This window comes from Mus caroli, unplaced genomic scaffold, assembly GCF_978045245.1.
Source record: "Mus caroli unplaced genomic scaffold, Mus_caroli_1 scaffold_3, whole genome shotgun sequence".
In the NCBI taxonomy this organism is placed as follows: Eukaryota; Metazoa; Chordata; class Mammalia; order Rodentia; family Muridae; genus Mus; species Mus caroli.
Genome location: NW_028227258.1, coordinates 33,002,798 through 33,022,500, shown reverse-complemented (window position 1 = coordinate 33,022,500; position 19,703 = coordinate 33,002,798). Strand labels below are relative to the sequence as shown.

The window sequence follows — 19,703 nt, the reverse complement described above, 5'->3', positions numbered from 1 at the left end:
TTTCCCCTATTCTTCTTCTCCCTCATTTTATTTCAGGCAGGCTGACCTCCCTGGTGGTCCTTGGACACATTACTGTGTTCTGTGGAGCTCTCGAATGAAGACTTATAAAATGGACTCTTTGAGAATAGTGCCCAGCTTCATGCTCGGTTCTATTGAGTACTCATCGAACGGCGCGAGAGCCATGACACACTGCTCTGGTCCCATCCTCTCCTCTCTTGGTGTATGTTTCTTTTCCACATCCTTTACTGCTTTTGTATTTCCCTTTTATTTATCTTCTTCTTCTTCTTCTTCTTCTTCTTCTTCTTCTTCTTCTTCTTCTTCTTCTTCTTCTTCTTCTTCTTCTTCTTCTTCTTCTGATATGGGTCTTACTATAGATTTCTAGTTGGCTCTGTATTCACAGATATCCACTTGCCTCTGTCTCCCAAATGCTGAGATTAAAGGCATGCACTACCACGTCCAGCTGACTTTCTTCGTTTCCTTGGTCCACATGGATCAGTTACTCTTCCAGTGCTGTGAAAAAGCACCATGACCAAGACAACTTCAAAAGGAACGCATTTAATTAGGCTTATGGTTCCAGAGGGTTAAAGTCACTATGGTAAAGTGAAGGCATGTTGCCCTGAAGAGCTAAGAGCTCACTTTAACACCCATAAAGAGGAAGTGGAGAGAGGGCACACACCAGGAATGGTGGGAGTCTTTCTCTATCCCACCCCCAACAGCACACTTCCTCCAATAAGGCCAAACTCCTAATTGTTCCCAAACAGTCCTACCTACTGGGGACCACATAGTCACATATTTGACTCTACGGAAGTCATTCTCATTTAGAGCGGAGGCTTGCTTCTCTCTGACCTACCGCATCCTCAGCACCAAAACTTTGTTTGAGTGAACAGATGAACAAGTGCTGTGCCTGACATCAGATTGGAAGAGAAGAATGCTGTGGTTTCAACAGCTGAAGCAAGACTGGAAGACGGGAGGCCGCTGGGAAATCAAGCAATACAGTTTGTGCCCTTGGTCACAGGAAGAGAGGACTCAAGAGAATTCCCAGAATATAAAGTGTCCTGTTCCAATCTAAACCATGCAGACAGTACTTAAGAGCACAGCCACAGAAATAATTTAAATAAGATCACCCCTCGTTTCCAAAAACGGACAAGTCATTACATTTCAAACCTCTTCCTCAGTTCCAGTCGATGCAAACACAGTCGAAACTTTTTAGTACTTTGGGTGAGTACTTAATGAATGTCTGCTAGAATTGCTTACTACTGAGTAAATATCGATGCTGAAATTCAAAAGATTAGGCAGGCCATACTTGTTTCAAACCTGAATTAACATTATCTAATATAAGGCAGGAAGCCTCTGCATCCTGAAATGGAGCATCAGCAATAAACAGGGCCCTGGTTAGTTTTTGTTTAACTTGACACAAGCTAGGGCCGGTTAGAAAGAAGAAATTTCAACTGAGAAAATGCCTCTTTATATTGATTTGTTGGCAAATCTATAGGGCATTACCTTGATGGATGAATGATGGATGAGTAAGGGCCCAGCCCACTGTGGGCAGTGGCTTCTCTGGGCAGATGGGCTTTGATGACATGAGAAGGCAAGCTGAGTGAGTCCTGTGGAGCAAGCCAATAAGCAGCCCTCTTTCATGCTATCTGCTTCACTTCCTACCTCCAAGTTATTCTTGCCCTGACTTCCCTTCATGATATATTATGATCCAGATATACAAGCCACCTTAACCCTTTCCTCACAGAGTTACTTTTGGTCATGGTGTTTAGTCAGCAATAGAAAGCAAACTTTGACAATCATGCTGATAATTTAGCTCTACTGTACAAATATATTTGTGTCTCATTTAACTCCTTATAGAACTGTAGTTTATTCCATGGTTCAATCATTCCATGAGTTCAATTATTTTTATTTCATTTTTATTGCCCTTATTAAGTCCCAGACTAGTATTACTGTTCTTGGCATTTTTAAAGGCCGGTCCAAACCAGATGGATCCAAATGACATTTGTGAGAAAGATTTTAGTTGCAGAAGAACATTTTAGTTGAACACAATCCAGATTGTGGGGCAATAGCAACTATTCCCAAATTACAATTAAGTATAATCTTTCCTCTCTGATGGCTACAGTCATGCCACTTAAGATTCTGTCCTGCCTATAATACTACTGCTTCTGCTAACTGCTTCTGCAAACAGATAGGTTGAGTCAATATGAGATGACTGCATTATTCTCATGTGGATTGTCATGTACAATAATATTCATGGAGTGCTTGTTCTACTATGAATTTCCCAAACATTCCCTCCAGTCACCTACAACTCCAACTTCAAGTTGTTATGATCACTGAGGTTGAATAAATTCAGACACAAGGAAGTAGAGTGCCCAGTGTCCCTTAGCTGGAAACAAATGGATTCTGGCACCCACATTTTTAACATAGCTTCCAAAAATTGTCTGAGTCACACTGAAACATCCTCTAAAGTGAATATTGAATTATCATCTTGTTATAGTAGAAGGTTTGCTGTTCTCAAAAGATTACTATTGCCTTAAAATTATGTCTTAAGATGGGCCTCTCTGCTGGATGGGTGATGTGTCCCTTTGATCCCAGCACACTGGATGCAGAGGTGGGAGGATCTCTGTGAGTTTGAGGCCAGCCTAGTATACAAAATGAGTCTAGGATACCCAGGGCTCTGTTACACAGAGAAGCCCTGTCTTGAAAACAAACAAACAAACAAAAATAAAACAAAACAAGAACAAAAAGATTGTCTGCTTTGGAAGAAAAGAAAACATGGGATTAAACTGATAAGTTTGTGTCTTTATTGCTACAATTTGGTGGCTGTGATTCAAAACCCCAAATGAGGACATTTTAAAAACTGTTGATCCTTGGTGTGATATGTAAGAGGTGCCAAGCAATAGCCCTTTATTTTGAAGTCACTGCAGAAAAACAAATAGATTTGATACATGGTAAAAGTATCTCAACCTTCCTAGGCTTTTATTAATACTTAAACTGGCTATAAATGTTTATGAAAATGTTATTGAGTTTATTTTTACTACCTCGGTATCAGCCTTGTTTATAACACTATTACAAATTCTGACATAATTACTAAATAAATATTTTATAGGAAACATATCTATGAATTTCAGTAATAGAATGAATGTTAAGGTTAATTGTCTTTTTAACAGAGAAAAGCTAGTAAGACTAATAAATTTTAATCTAATCTTTTAAAGAAAACAAGCTAGTGGTCATAATTACAATCACTGGGAAAAGAAAAATGAAAACGTGACATTCTCCTTTAGGGTGTTTTCTTGTGCCAGATTTACTAATTCCCTCCATTCCTTTTAAGGACACTCTCCATCACAAAGCCCAGCCTCTCAGCCCCATATTTCCTTTAAATTATTACAAACTAAGGCATATTTTTTATTAAATTTCCAAGTTCATATGATAACATATAAAACATATTTTACTTTTTGAAAAAAAAAATCCTAATTTGAGTTTTAGGATTCTTTTAGCACCCAAAACAAGTGATATTTTTGGAAAGCACAGCCCAAATTGCCTTTCATTGAGAAATACAACAGGGTACAGAGAGTCCTAGTTCTTATATTGCATGTCATAATGTTCCCAGGAAATCCCAGCTTAGAAGAAAAGCAGAGGAAATTCTCTCTTCTCTTTGTCCCTACACCACAGTATTGAATGTCACATAATTAGAAATAGGTAAAGTTTGGCTTCTATGAATGCTATCTCTATTACCATATGTATCTGGAAATTATTTTCAGTTTTATATTTTATTTGAATTTCAGTAGAAGTCTTGGTAAAAACAGTAGAATTTCTGGTGATGGTTTTCTTTGATTTAGAAATCTCTTTATTACATTAATCAGAGGATGAATAAATATTCATTTTATTAATAATGGTAAGCTATTGATATGGTCCAAACCTCAGGATGAAGGACGCAGTAGTGTATGTATTGTTAAAGGCAACTCAAATATATATACTCAGGATATCCTGTGGCAGATAAAACTTGGACATGATACATAGATGTGGACTCAATTTCTGCATCAATAAACTGAGGCTTACCCTACATCTCACAGGATTTTGTCTCCGCTAAAGATAAGACATCATGTGTAAAAGTCATAGCACAAAACTTTACACATAACTCTTAAATTGATATTACTCACTTTAACTCTGCAATTTCTAATTAATGCACATTTTAATAATAACAATAATAACTGCAACAACACCTGCTTTACAGCTAGTTAAGTCTGAGCGATTTGAGACAATGAATCTCATAGTTTTGTGGAAGTCGATTACAATTTTTTTATTCTTCATTGAATATATTCAGTATGGGAACTGTAGAAAAATCATGTTTTAAGTTTCTTATTTCATAGTTCAAATGTCCTTGCATCCTGGGAAAGAAGCATTGAGCATGCTTTAACCCTGTTTAGAGATTACAGAACTGCCATTTTCTGAACTGAAATAATGTCCCAAAAAGTGATAGAACTTGGCTTTGAGCCTATGGCTTATTATACCATTTATTTTGGCATATTTACCAAAATAAATATCCTTTTGTTTAGGTGAGACATCAGGGAATAGAAGGCTACAGATAAATGCAAGACAGATAAAACCTTTTCAAACCAGCTCAAGAAGGTGTGTTTAGTACCCATCGCTCATGAACAGAGAATTTACTATTGAGAGAGAAATCTCTCCTAAAATGGCACCAAAAAAAGAAATTAATAACCTTTGACTGTCACAAATTACTTTAAGATGACCTAAACTCAATTGGAAATAGGTTAGTTACATTTTATTTAATACTATATTTAACATTAATTATGGAGCGTTTATTTGATATTTATGTAAATGAAGTAACAATCACACTTCCTGTTCATTAATATACTGCCAACATAGAAATGGAATTAGTTTATATTAAAATTGGGGACTTATTTAATTTACTTAATGAAACTAATAGCATGTCAAAGATATAAAGCATTTCAAATTTAAACTCTAAGGCACTTTATTGAGTAAATATGTATGTGAATATATGTACATATGTACATGTATATATATACACATACAGGAGTGAATGTGAGTCCGGATGTAGAAGGTCTGCAGTGGTCCACTATGAAGATGTATATGAGATACTGGCCAGTGCTGACTGATGTGAACAGCTGGCTTGGGGTGGGCACAGGGGTATAGTTCAGAATGGATTCTACCTCTGTGCAGGGATATGGAGATGTCTTGTTCCTTAAGTACTAATCAAGTAGGGCAGGTCACTCTCTTAGCTAAGGGGCCAACCCTTAGGAGGGCAGAACCACCTTGAGCCAGGCTATAGAGACAGGAGGAGACAGGAGGAATAATGATCTTTTTAACAAAATACTGTGCTATTCCTTCCCAAAATTCCCACCCATACAACCTTGGAAGTCTGCCCATTTTTCTGAGTTACTCAAAAAAGTGTAATTTTTCTGCTCTCTGTTTCTCTTTTTCCTAAGGATGTTTGTGCGCTCTCTCTCTCTCTCTCTCTCTCTCTCTCTCTCTCTCTCTCTCTCTCTCTCTCTCTCTCTCTCTCTCTCTCACACTCTCTTCAAATTTCCCCTCCTTGCCTTGGGCTGACCTCCATGCCAGCTTCACTCAGAAGGCATGACCTTTTCTCTTTCCCTGAACAGCTTCCTCCCTGAGGTTTGCTGCTAAACTGGAATAAACTTATCCTGGAGCTTTTGTTTGAGTTTGTTCTTAAGTTATTTTATTAACAAGATGAAGACCCACCAGAGGAGACCTGGATTCCCTAGTAACGTGTGGTAACTCTCCAAATGTTTAGTAACAAAACCTGGAAGAAATGAATAAATAGGAATCTAGGGGGATAATAATTGGGGAGTAATAAACAACCCGATGGCATTTTTGAAAAGTATTTGAGAGTAACCAGCTTCAGGGGCCTAGAGCAAGATTTAACTTTCTCATCTATTATCCCTTTCCATTCAAGTAATTTTTATTAAATATATATATGTATATATTTATATAATACATATAATATATATATATAAATTTATATAATACATATTCCTGATATGTATTATCAGGAAATGCTTGATTATATATAGACATATATAATATATATAAAATGTTATATATATTACATATGTTATCAGGAAATACTTGAGGTAGATATATTTTTTTCCTGATAATACAACATAAGGAAATTTATTTTAAGGCAGTTTTGTATTTTATATTTACTAAAGATGGAAGTAAATTTTATGTACTATTGAAATGGGTAGGTTTGTTTATTTTTACTTGAAACTTAAATCTTGGCCAAATATTTGATGACAGTGATGACAGAGATCTGAAGAGCTGATGGGTATTTTTACTTGTTTGTTTGTTGGTTGGTTGTTTTGTTTGAGACAGGGTTTCTCTGTTTAGACATTAAGTGTCCTGGACTTCACTTTGTAGACTAGGGTGCCCTCAAACTCAAGATATCCACCTGCCTCTGCCTTCAGAGAGCTGGGATGAAAGGCAGGCGCCACCACTGTCACCTGGCTGGTACTTGGATTTTATACTCTCCAATCCCAACAATGCCATTTTACATGATAAATATCAGAAAATAGCAGAAATATGTTTAATATCATTTTTAAAAATCATTGGAAATTCTGTTCCACACCCCAAACTAGAATTCATTTAATGCTTTTTTTTAATGAAACTTAAGTCAGGAATTTAAAAAATTCAAATGCATTATAATTCAAAGACATACTAATTTAGTACTTGCATGTTGAGAGATGATGGTCAGGAATTATTTTTAAAGTTTTTCTTTTTATAATTAAATAATTATATTTCTTTATAATTTTTAAAATTTCCTTATATGTTCAATAATGCTGAATGCTGGGACAGTTCCATAAGCCAAAGAGCTCATACTGTGTGTCTAGACTAAAATGAAGTCCTACTATGTGACGGGGCAAGTGCTGAGAGAAACACCTTGGATTCATTACGATTTGATTTCAGATTAATTTTGGTTACTCCACATTCTGAAAGCTTTTTTTTTTTTCATCAATTTTTGTGACACTCATATTCCATTCTATAACCGCTTCTGGGTCACAAGCCACAGATTAAGAAGTGCAGGAGAGTGACTAAAACTGGGTTAAATACACAGGAGGATGCAGAAGAGCATCCAAGCACTCCTGGATAATTTGAAATCATATAATGAAATTTACCTCCGAGGAACATGACATCACCATAATCATTTGCTTTTCATTATACTATTTGTTGTACACACACACACACACAACACACACACACACACACACCATTTACAAGCTTTAGTGATTACTAGGGTTTCTAGACACTTTAACTTACAGTACAAAAAATGTTTGTCCAAATGGCAAGAGCATATTAATACTCTTGAGGACAAATAATATCAAAAATCAATAATTTTCTCTAATGAACAATCCAAATAATTCATTTAAAATAATATAGTACTTTTACATATTCTCAGAATTAGCCATATTTCTTTAAAGCAGTTAGAAGAAAGAGTCGTGGGGGCTTTGTTAGTGAGTTTGTTTGTTTTCTGGAGACACTATCTTATTCTAACCCAGGCTGGCCTTGACCTCACTTTGTAGCTGAGGATGACCTTGAACTAAGCAACATATTATTCCTAGCCAATCAATATACCAGATGAATCAATATACCAGAACAGGTGGTTCACATCATTTTACAGGAAAATACTGACATTCGTTTTTTCCTATTCTTCACCAGCAAAAGTACTTCTAGTTCTGGGACAGGCGGGAGCCACAGAGCTGCTGAGGCAGCACCCTTTTGGGGCCGCAGACATCCGGCACCCTCCCAGTCGGAGGACAGTGACCTGCCCTGCAGGGAGCGCCATCTTGGCTCCGGGACTCCGCGGAGCTTAGTCTCTACAGGTCAGAGTGGGGACCACGGGGGCAGACGGCTTCTGGGACAGGCAGGAGCCACAGAGCCGCTGAGGCAGCACCCTTTTGGGGCCGCAGACTTCCGGCACCCTCCCAGCCGGAGGACAGAGACCTGCCCTGCAGAGAGCGCCATCTTGGCTCCGGGACTCCGCCGAGCTTAGTCTCTACAGGTTAGAGTGAGGACCACAGAGGCAGACAGCTTCTGGGACAGGCGGGAGCCACAGAGCCGCTGAGGCAGCACCCTTTTGGGGCCGCAGACATCCGGCACCCTCCCAGTCGGAGGACAGTGACCTGCCCTGCAGGGAGCGCCATCTTGGCTCCGGGACTCCGCCGAGCTTAGTCTCTACAGGTCAGAGTGGGGACCACGGGGGCAGACGGCTTCTGGGACAGGCAGGAGCCACAGAGCCGCTGAGGCAGCACCCTTTTGGGGCCGCAGACTTCCGGCACCCTCCCAGCCGGAGGACAGAGACCTGCCCTGCAGAGAGTGCCATCTTGGCTCCGGGACTCCGCCGAACTTAGTCTACAGGTTAGAGTGAGGACCACAGAGGCAGACAGCTTCTGGGACAGGCGGGAGCCACAGAGCCACTGAGGCAGCACCCTTTTGGGGCCGCAGACATCCGGCACCCTCCCAGTCGGAACACAGTGACCTGCCCTGCAGGGAACGCCATCTTGGCTCCGGGACTCCGCCGAGCTTAGTCTCTACAGGTCAGAGTGGGGACCACGGTGGCAGACGGCTTCTGGGACAGGCGGGAGCCACAGAGCTGCTGAGGCAGCACCCTTTAGGGGCCGCAGACATCCGGCACCCTCCCAGTCGGAGGACAGTGACCTGCCCTGCAGGGAGCGCCATCTTGGCTCCGGGACTCCGCCGAACTTAGTCTGTACAGGTCTGCTGACAGAGGATACTCAGAATCCCCAGAAGAACAACCTCTGAACAGAGACAACTATAACAACTCCAGAGATTACCAGATGGCGAGAGGTAAAGGTAAGAATCTTACTAACAGAAACCAAGACCACTCACCATCATCAGGACCCAGCACTCCCACTTCGCCCAGTCCAGGGCACCCCAACACACCTGAAAAACTAGACCTGGATTTAAAAGCATATCTCATGATGATGGTAGAGGACATCAAGAAGGACTTTAAAGAACTACAGGAGAACATGGCTAAAGAGTTACAAGTCCTTAAAGAAAAACAGGAAAACACAACCAAACTGGTAGAAGTCCTTAAAGAGAAACAGGAAAACACATCTAATCAGATGATGGAAATGAACAAAACCATACTAGACCTAAAAAGGGAAGTAGACACAATAAAGAAAACCCAAAATGAGGCAACACTGGAGATAGAAACCCTAGGAAAGAAATCTGGAACCATAGATGCAAGCATCAGCAACAGAATACAAGAGATGGAAGAGAGAATCTCAGGTGCAGAAGATTCCATAGAGAACATGGGCACAACAATCAAGGAAAATGGAAAATGCAAAAAGATCCTAACTCAAAACATCCAGGAAATACAGGACACAATGAGAAGACCAAACCTACGGATAATAGGAGTGGATGAGAATGAAGATTTTCAACTCAAAGGACCAGCAAACATCTTCAACAAAATTATAGAAGAAAACTTCCCAAATCTAAAGAAAGAGATGCCCATGAACATACAAGAAGCCTACAGAACTCCAAATAGGCTGGACCAGAAAAGAAATACCTCCCGACACATAATAATCAGAACAACAAATGCACTAAATAAAGATAGAATACTAAAAGCAGTAAGAGAAAAAGGCCAAGTAACATATAAAGGCAAGCCTATCAGAATTACACCAGATTTTTCACCAGAGACTATGAAAGCTAGAAGATCCTGGACAGATGTTATACAGACACTAAAAGAACACAAATTCCAGCCCAAGCTACTATACCCAGCCAAACTCTCAATTAACATAGATGGAGAAACCAAAGTATTCCACGACAAAGCCAAATTCACACATTATCTCTCCACGAATCCAGCCCTTCAAAGGATAATAACAGAAAAAAACCAATACAAGGACAGGAACCACGCCCTAGAAACAACAAGAAGGTAATCCCTCAACAAACCTAAAAGAAGACAGCCACAAGAACAGAATGCCAACTTTAACAACAAAAATAACAGGAAACAACAATTACTTTTCCTTAATATCTCTTAATATCAATGGACTCAACTCCCCGATAAAAAGACATAGACTAACAAACTGGCTACACAAACAAGACCCAACATTTTGCTGCTTACAAGAAACTCATCTCAGAGAAAAAGATAGACACTACCTCAGAATGAAAGGCTGGAAAACAATTTTCCAAGCAAATGGTCTGAAGAAACAAGCTGGAGTAGCCATTCTAATATCAGATAAGATTGACTTCCAACCCAAAGTCATCAAAAAAGACAGGGAGGGGCACTTCATACTCATCAAAGGTAAAATCCTCCAAGAGGAACTATCAATCCTGAATATCTATGCTCCAAATACAAAGGCAGCCTCATTCATTAAAGAAACTTTAGTAAATCTCAAAGCACACATTGCACCTCATACAATAATAGTGGGAGACTTCAACACACCACTTTCACCAATGGACAGATCATGGAAACAGAAACTAAACAGGGACACAGTGAAACTAACAGAAGTTATGGATCAAATGGATCTGGCAGATATCTACAGAACATTTTACCCTAAAACAAAAGGATACACCTTCTTCTCAGCACCTCATGGTACCTTCTCCAAAATTGACCACATAATTGGGCACAAAACAGGTCTCAACAGATACAAAAACATTGAAATTGTCCCATGCATCCTATCAGATCACCATGGACTAAGGCTGATCTTCAATAACAAAATAAATAATAGAAAGCCAACCTTCACGTGGAAACTGAACAACACTCTTCTCAATGATACCTTGGTCAAGGAAGGAATAAAGAAAGAAATTAAGGACTTTTTAGAGTTCAATGAAAATGAAGCCACAACATACCCAAACTTATGGGACGCAATGAAAGCATTTCTAAGAGGAAAACTCATAGCTCTGAGTGCCTCCAAAAGGAAACTAGAAAGAGCACACATTAGCAGCTTGACAAGACACCTAAAAGCACTAGAACAAAAGGAAGCAAATTCACCCAAGAGGAGTAGACGGCAGGAAATAATCAAACTCAGGGGTGAAATCAACCAAGTGGAAACAAGAAAAACTATTCAAAGAATCAACCAATCAAGGAGCTGGTTCTTTGAGAAAATCAACAAGATAGATAAACCCTTAGCCAGACTCACTAGAGGGCACAGGGAAAGCATCCTAATTAACAAAATCAGAAATGAAAAAGGAGACATAACAACAGATCCTGAAGACATCCAAAACACCATCAGATCCTTCTACCAAAGGCTATACTCAACAAAACTGGAGAACCTGGATGAAATGGAGAAGTTCCTAGACAGATACCAGGTACCAAAGTTGAATCAAGATCAGGTTAATGATCTAAACAGCCCTATATCCCCCAAAGAAATAGAAGCAGTCATTAATAGTCTCCCAACTAAAAAAAGCCCAGGACCAGATGGGTTTAGTGCAGAGTTCTATCAGACCTTCAAAGAAGATCTAATCCCAGTTCTTCACAAACTATTCCACAAAATAGAAACAGAAGGTACTCTACCCAACTCATTCTATGAAGCCACAATTACTCTGATACCTAAACCACAAAAAGACCCAACAAAGATAGAAAACTTCAGACCAATATCCCTTATGAATATTGATGCAAAAATCCTCAATAAAATTCTTGCTAACCGAATCCAAGAACACATCAAAACAATCATCCATCCTGACCAAGTAGGTTTCATCCCAGGGATGCAGGGATGGTTCAATATACGGAAATCCATCAACGTAATCCAGTATATAAACAAACTCAAAGACAAAAACCACATGGTCATCTCGTTAGATGCGGAAAAAGCATTTGACAAGATCCAACACCCATTCATGATAAAAGTCTTGGAAAGATCCGGAATTCAAGGCCCATACCTAAACATGATAAAAGCAATCTACAGCAAACCAGTAGCCAACATCAAAGTAAATGGTGAGAAGCTTGAAGCAATCCCTCTAAAATCAGGGACTAGACAAGGCTGTCCACTTTCTCCATACCTATTCAACATTGTACTTGAAGTCCTAGCCAGAGCAATTCGAAAACAAAAGGAGATCAAAGGGATACAAATTGGAAAAGATGAAGTCAAAATATCACTTTTTGCAGATGATATGATAGTATATATAAGTGACCCTAAAAATTCCACCAGAGAACTCCTAAGCCTGATAAACAGCTTCGGTGAAGTAGCTGGATATAAAATTAACTCAAACAAATCAATGGCCTTTCTCTACACAAAGAATAAACAGGCTGAGAAAGAAATTAGGGAAACAACACCCTTCTCAATAGTCACAAATAATATAAAATATCTTGGCGTGACTCTAACTAAGGAAGTGAAAGATCTGTATAATAAAAACTTCAAGTCTCTGAAGAAAGAAATTATAGAAGATCTCAGAAGATGGAAAGATCTCCCATGCTCATGGATTGGCAGGATCAACATTGTAAAAATGGCTATCTTGCCAAAAGCAATCTACAGATTCAATGCAATCCCCATCAAAATTCCAACTCAATTCTTCAACGAATTAGAAAGTGCAATCTGCAAATTCATCTGGAATAACAAAAAACCTAGGATAGCAAAAACTCTTCTCAAGGATAAAAGAACCTCTGGTGGAATCACCATGCCGGACCTAAAGCTCTACTACAGAGCAATTGTGATAAAAACTGCATGGTACTGGTATAGTGACAGACAAATAGACCAATGGAATAGAATTGAAGACCCAGAAATGAACCCACACACCTACGGTCACTTGATCTTCGACAAGGGAGCTAAAAACATCCAGTGGAAGAAAGACAGCATTTTCAACAAATGGTGCTGGCACAACTGGTTGTTAACATGTAGAAGAATGCGAATCGATCCATTCCTATCTCCTTGTACTAAGGTCAAGTCTAAGTGGATCAAGGAACTTCACATAAAACCAGAGACACTGAAACTTATAGAGGAGAAAGTGGGGAAAAGCCTTGAAGATATGGGCACAGGGGAAAAATTCCTGAATAGAACAGTAATGGCTTGTGCTGTAAGATCGAGAATTGACAAGTGGGACCTCATGAAACTACAAAGCTTCTGCAAGGCTAAAGACACCATCAATAAGACAAAAAAACCACCAACAGATTGGGAAAGGATCTTCACCTATCCTAAATCAGATAAGGGACTAATATCCAATATATATAAAGAACTCAAGAAGGTGGACTCCAGAAAGTCAAATAACCCCATTAAAAAATGGGGCTCAGAACTGAACAAAGAATTCTCGCCTGAGGAATACCGAATGGCAGAGAAACACCTGAAAAAATGTTCAACATCCTTAATCATCGGGGAAATGCAAATCAAAACAACCCTGAGATTCCACCTCACACCAGTCAGAATGGCTAAGATCAAAAATTCAGGTGACAGCAGTTGCTGGCGAGGATGTGGAGAAAGAGGAACACTCCTCCATTGTTGGTGGGATTGCAAGCTTGTACAACCACTCTGGAAATCAGTCTGGCGGTTCCTCAGAAAATTGGACATAGTACTACCGGAGGATCCAGCAATACCTCTCCTGGGCATATATCCAGAAGATGTCCCAACCGGTAAAAAGGACACATGTTCCACTATGTTCATAGCAGCCCTATTTATAATAGCCAGAAGCTGGAAAGAACCCAGATGTCCCTCAACAGAGGAATGGATACAGAAATTATGGTACATTTACACAATGGAGTACTACTCAGCTATTAAAAAGAATGAATTTATGAAATTCCTAGCCAAATGGATGGACCTGGAGGGCATCATCTTGAGTGAAGTAACACAATCACAAAAGAACTCACACAATATGTATTCACTGATAAGTGGATATTAGCCCAAAACTTAGGATACCCAAGATTTAAGATACAATTTGCTAAACGCATGAAACTCAAGAAGAATGAAGACCAAAGTGTGGACACTGTGCACCTTCTCAGAATTGGGAACAAAACACCCAGGGAAGGAGTTACAGAGACAAAGTTCGTAGCGGTGATGAAAGGATGGACCATTTAGAGACTGCCGTACCCAGGGATCCATCCCATAATCAACTTCTAAACGCTGACACCATTGCATACACTAGCAAGATTTTGCTGAAAGGACCCAAATATAGCTGTCTCTTGTGAGACGATGCTGGGGCCTAGCAAACACAGGAGTGGATGTTCACAGTCAGCTATTGGATGTATCACAGGGCTCCCAATGGAGAAGCTAGAGTAAGTACCCAAGGAGCTAAAGGGATCTGCAACCCTATTGTTGGAACAACATGATGTACTAACTAGAACCCCGGAGCTCTTGTCTCTAGCTGCATATGTATCAAAAGATGGCCTAGTCAGCCATCAATGGAAAGAGAGGCCCATTGGACTTGCAAACTTTATATGCCCCAATATAGGGGAATGCCAGGGCCAAAAGAATGGGAATGGGTGGATAGGGAAGTGGGGGGGCGCTATGGGGGACTTTTGGGATAGCATTGGAAACGTAATTGAGGAAAATATGTAATAAAAATATTTAAAAAAAAAAGTACTTCTAAAAACAAACACTGACCCTTCAAAAGTCGTTAAGGTGGTAAAAATTACGTTGCCTAATAGCTGTCTCCTGAAAGGCTCTGCCAGTGCCTGGCAAATACAGAGTGGGTGCTCACAGCCATCCATTGGACGGAGCACAGGGTCCCCAATGAAGAAGCTAGAGAAAGTACCCAAGGAGCTAAAGGGGTTTGCAGCCCCATAGGAGGAACAACAATATGAACTCACCACTACCCCCAAAGCTCCTTGGGACTAAACCACCAGTCAAAGAGCACACATGGTGGGACTCATGGCTCTAGCTGCATATGTAGCAGAGGATGATGGCTTAGTCAGTCATCAATGGGAGGAGAGGCCCTAGGTCCTGTGAAGATTATATGCCCCAGTACAGGGGAATGACAGGGCGAAGAATGGGAGTGGTGGGTTGGGGAGCAGTGGGAGGAGAGGGATAGGGGATTTTTGGAGGGGAAACTAGGAGAAGGGAATAACATTTAAAATGTAAATAAAGAAAATATCTAATAAAAAAATAGGTTGCTTAAGATCAAATTTCTGATAAGTCAGTAAATCAATATAAACAAAAAAAGGGCATTGGTATCTGAGACTATGGATATTGGGTGCTTCTCAAATGTATGGCTCAAATTACCTGATTGCAGGTATTGATGTCAATGCCCCCTTTCAGATATTCCACCACTTTGTCCAGGTTGCCTGCTCTGGCAGCGCGGAGGAAGCTGGCATTGCTGTCAGACTGTAAGAGAAAGAGAGGGCCTTCGGTGAGTCATGCAGAACATCAAATACACCAGAAACAAGAAGACAGGAGTGCGAACCCTGCACACTGGACAAGCGTTGGCTGAGCAACCTTTAAGGATGCTGGCACTGATGAGAAGCACGCTCTGTCCATATAAAAATACAAAGGAACTATTAAAGTAAAAATGACAGTTACTGTTTTATTCCTAATCTTTGGCCAATTCAATGATGAATACACGAGGCAAAATTCAACTGTCATCTGTTTTAGACTTTTTTCCATGCTTGAGTGTTGTGTGCAAGGTTGTTCACATGTGTGGGGGTGAACACGTGAGAGGCATGCATGAACACATGACCACAAAGCCCTGGTGTTGATGTATGGTGTCTTGCTCCATGGCCACTTTCTATTTTTATTTATGGTTGTGGGATCTGTCTCTTGAAGAACTGAACGCTTTCCAGAGCATTCATCTACTTAGTCTGCCTGCTCTTGGGCTCCTCTGTCTCCGCCTCCTCAGAACTGGTGCTACAGGGGCCATCATGCCTGCAAAGATTTTGTTATTAATATTTTTTGTTTACTTTTACTTACTCACTTTACATTCCATGCACTGCCCACCCCCTGGTCACTCCTTCCACAATCCTTCTCCATTCCCACCTCCACTTCTCCTCTGAGTGGCTGGGGGCTCCCCTGGGTATCACACACATACACAAATACTCTGGCACTTTAAGTCTCTGTGAGGCTAGGCTCTTCCTCTCCCACTGAAGAAAATAACTTCTAGAGGTATCACCATCCCTGACCATAAGCTGTACTATGTAACAATCATAATAAAAACTATGTGGTAGTATCGAGACAGACAGGTTGATCAGTGGAATCAAATTAAAGATCCAGAAATAAAACCGACACACCTACGGACACTTGAGTTTTGATAAAGAAGCCAAAACCATACAATGGAAAAAAGAAAGCATCCTCAACAAACAGGGAAGCCTTCTAAGATTTTTAAGTGGGTTCCAAGGATCCTGGTTCTGTTCTCAACTTGTACAGCAGGTGTGTCCCGTTCTGGACTATCTCCACAGCCCATTTCCATTTGCTTTCACATTGGGTTTTTAGTGAACTGACACTGAACCTAATGGTAAGAGAAGAAGAAGAGAAGAAGAAGAAGAAGAAGAAGAAGAAGAAGAAGAAGAAGAAGAAGAAGAAGGAGGAGGAGGAGGAGGAGGAGGAGGAGGAGGAGGAGGAGGAGGAGGAGGAGGAGGAGGAGGAGGAAGAAGAAGAAGAAGAAGAAGAAGAAGAAGAAGAAGAAGAAGAAGAAGAAGAAGAAGAAGAAGAAGAAGAAGAAGAAGAAGAAGAAGGAAGGAGAAGGAAGGAGAAGAAAGGAGAAGAAGAAGAAGGAAGGAGAAGAAGAAGGAAGGAGAAGGAAGGAGAAGAAGAAGAAAGAAGAAGAAGAAGAAGAAGGAAGGAGAAGAAAGAAGAAGAAGAAGAAGAAGAAGAAGAAGAAGAAGAAGAAGAAGAAGAAGAAGAAGAAGAAGAAGAAGAAGAAGAAGAAGAAGAAGGAAGGAGAAGGAAGGAGAAGAAGAAGAAGAAGAATTTTAAAACTAGAAGAAACTACAGCTGCTTGGATTCCTCTTTCTCCTCCTTTACTGTTAGTTTTCAGATGACTCAGCGGAAGAAAGCTGAGTTGGGGGTCACTACAGTTGTCCAGCCCCATGTTGAGAGAATAAGATGCTTTGAAGAGTGGAGAAAGCTTCGCTGGCAGGTGTGCACTGGGCTGATGCAAATTTTGTACTCCTAGCGGTTTGGGGAAAACATTATTAAATGTGAACCAGCTGACATAATATCAGACTGAAATATCTTGGTGAAGATGATAGCTCTCTGGATGGAGACTTTGTTTGAAGGTTTTCATCTTCCCACAGTCTCCACAAGTCAGAGCCTGGGAATGTCATCTCATTCGCCTCGTGAAAAGTGCCAGGATAGGGGGGGATACCCAGGGGAGCCCCCACCTGCTCAGAGGAGAAGGGGAGGTGGGATGGCAGAAGGATTGTAGGAGGGGGTGACCAGGAGGTGGGCAGTGAGCAGGATGTAAAGTGACTAAGTAAAAGGCTGTTCCAAAGGCAGAGTTACACCGTCACCCCAGGCTTAGATAAATATTCTGAGTTTTAAGCCTTAACATAATAATGACAATAACCTTTTGTTAGGGTTCAAGGCTCTTACATAACTATTGTAAATTTTCTTGTAGTATAATATCTGGCCAAAGAGAAAAGGGGTCTGAAGAGGGATGTATTTCTCGTATTTGGACGTGAGAGCTGAGTTTGATGACTTCTCTTTTCTTTCAGGTTGGATAACACTCCCCTTAGTAGCTTGCACAGCCCTCTTCTCAAAGAAAACTAGACTTGGCAGGGGTTCTTGGCACACTCCCTTAAAGCTGTTTTTAAGAGAGTTGTGATGATGGGCAGGTAATAGAATTGGGAATATTTTCTCAGGGAGTTTCAAACGCACAATTGCTTGCACATTGTTAAGTGATTTGCACACAGGAACCCTGAAAAGCCAAGAAATGAATTATCTCACATCAGTCCGAGTACCACATGGATTACAGGTTCCAAGTCACACAGATGCTTAAGAGTTGAAAGGCGTGGCTGAAATCTAGACCTCCCAAATGCCTCCATGTGTGAAAAGTGTGGAAACGGTCTCCTTCCCAGGATGCATCATGCTACCTCCTTCCTGAAAGCTGTGCCCCTGGCAGACACTCCGAGTCCATCTGCAATGCAGCGAGTGAATTGTGACTCATTTTAAAATGCCTCCTCCATGAAATGATTCTGCTGTTTTCAGCTAATGCTAAACTCCAGTGGGATTTTTTTCCCTTCCAGGTTCCTTGCTACATCACTTAATTATAGCTCATTGTTCCACAAGGCACTATAAAGAGCTCATTAAAAAAATTCTTATTTTTTTACTATAAATCAATGAAAATAAAATAGGATGTCCCACATATAAAATATAAAAATATTATGTAAACACAGTTTTTCCAAAATAAACTTCATTAAAGACTGAGTCAATAAAATACTTCCAATTGGTGCACGAAGCAAATAATTATAGGTAATATTTATTTTTTTACTGTGCACCGAGAGCTAAAAGAGCCATTATGCATCAGATAATTAATATCCATAGTAAAACTATAAAAAATGAGATGTCATTATGAGAAAAGATGCTTAGAAGTCTCTTAGGTCATATGATTACTCAGGGATGGGGGAGATTCAAGATTAATTTCACGTTTATCAGACTCAGAGTCAGAAACCTCTGCTATTCTGCTCCCCAGCTGTACAAACTATCAAAGTAGAAAACACTGCAGAGTCCTCGCTGATAAACTGGGTTCATTTCCTTTGGCACGATTACACTTACTCGTCATCGACATGTTCTGCGTACGCTATCGCATTTATGACATCAGTACTACACAGGGAATTCTTACCTGCCATGTCTGCTTGTACCTCCTGCTATTTGCAACTAGCAAAAACTTAAGATCTGGGTGAGAAAAACCCAGAAGGTTGTTCATTTGGGAAGGAGGAGAAAATTGGCACTGTATGCACATCAGTAAAAAGCTATTCAAGAAGGCTGGAGAGATGACTCTCTGGTTAACAGGCACTTGCTGCTCTTTCAGAACATCCATGACTAGTTCCCAGCACCCACAAGGGTTAGTGTATAACCAGGGCACTCCATAATCTATTCTGGCCTTTGTATGCACCCACACACATGTATCATGTACTCACACAAACACACATATACATAAATACAGTTTAATCTTTTATTTTTAAGAGACAATCTACAGAGGCACCAGGAAGTCCATGAGGACATCTGCCAAGCGTCTCTGAGGAATGGGCAGGTGGCAGGTGCTTTTGTTGTTACAGAACATTTTCATTACTGGTTGTCTCCTTTCTGACTTAATTGTTTTAAAAAATGGATACAAGTTTAAGACTTAGAGCAAACACTTGGAATTAAGCAAATAAAATTCCTAGTGTTCTAGTAAATGCATTATTTTGCCAGCTGCTGCCAGGAACCTCTTAAGCAGTTCAATACTTGTGAAATTTGTCTTCAACCCCGTGAAAGGACCCAGTTTTCCCAAAGTGAGGAAATGAAGTAAATAAAACTGTTACCACCGTGTAGTTAAAAGCATGAATTCCAAGGACAGAATCAAAATGAACTTCAAAATTTGCATATATGGAAATGTAATTGAGGAAAATACGTAATAAAAAATATTTTAAAAAAAAGAAGCAGCCACTGTCACAGCAAAGCACTAGAGCAAACATAAAAAAAATTTGCATATAGAGAAAATGAACTATACTGAAGTTCAAATGCATACTCTTTTCCTTCTTGTATATACACATTGACAAATGCACATGTAAATACACTGTGTTCTACAATGGGGTCAATCTGTGATTACAGCTCTTGGCAAAACAGATT

At 40.1% G+C, this 19,703-nt stretch overlaps 1 protein-coding gene across 6 annotated transcripts in view; it reads right to left on the bottom strand.

Moving 5' to 3' along the window:
* The window catches only part of Ank2 (ankyrin 2), a 605,825-nt gene that overhangs the window by 175,762 nt on the left and 410,360 nt on the right, over positions 1 to 19,703 (bottom strand). For all 6 annotated transcript variants that reach the window (XM_029474795.2, XM_085835544.1, XM_085835545.1 and 3 more), the window contains one exon: positions 15,162 to 15,263. In XM_029474795.2, the coding sequence (XP_029330655.1) occupies positions 15,162 to 15,263 (102 nt within the window). The remainder of the gene's footprint in view (positions 1 to 15,161; positions 15,264 to 19,703) is intronic.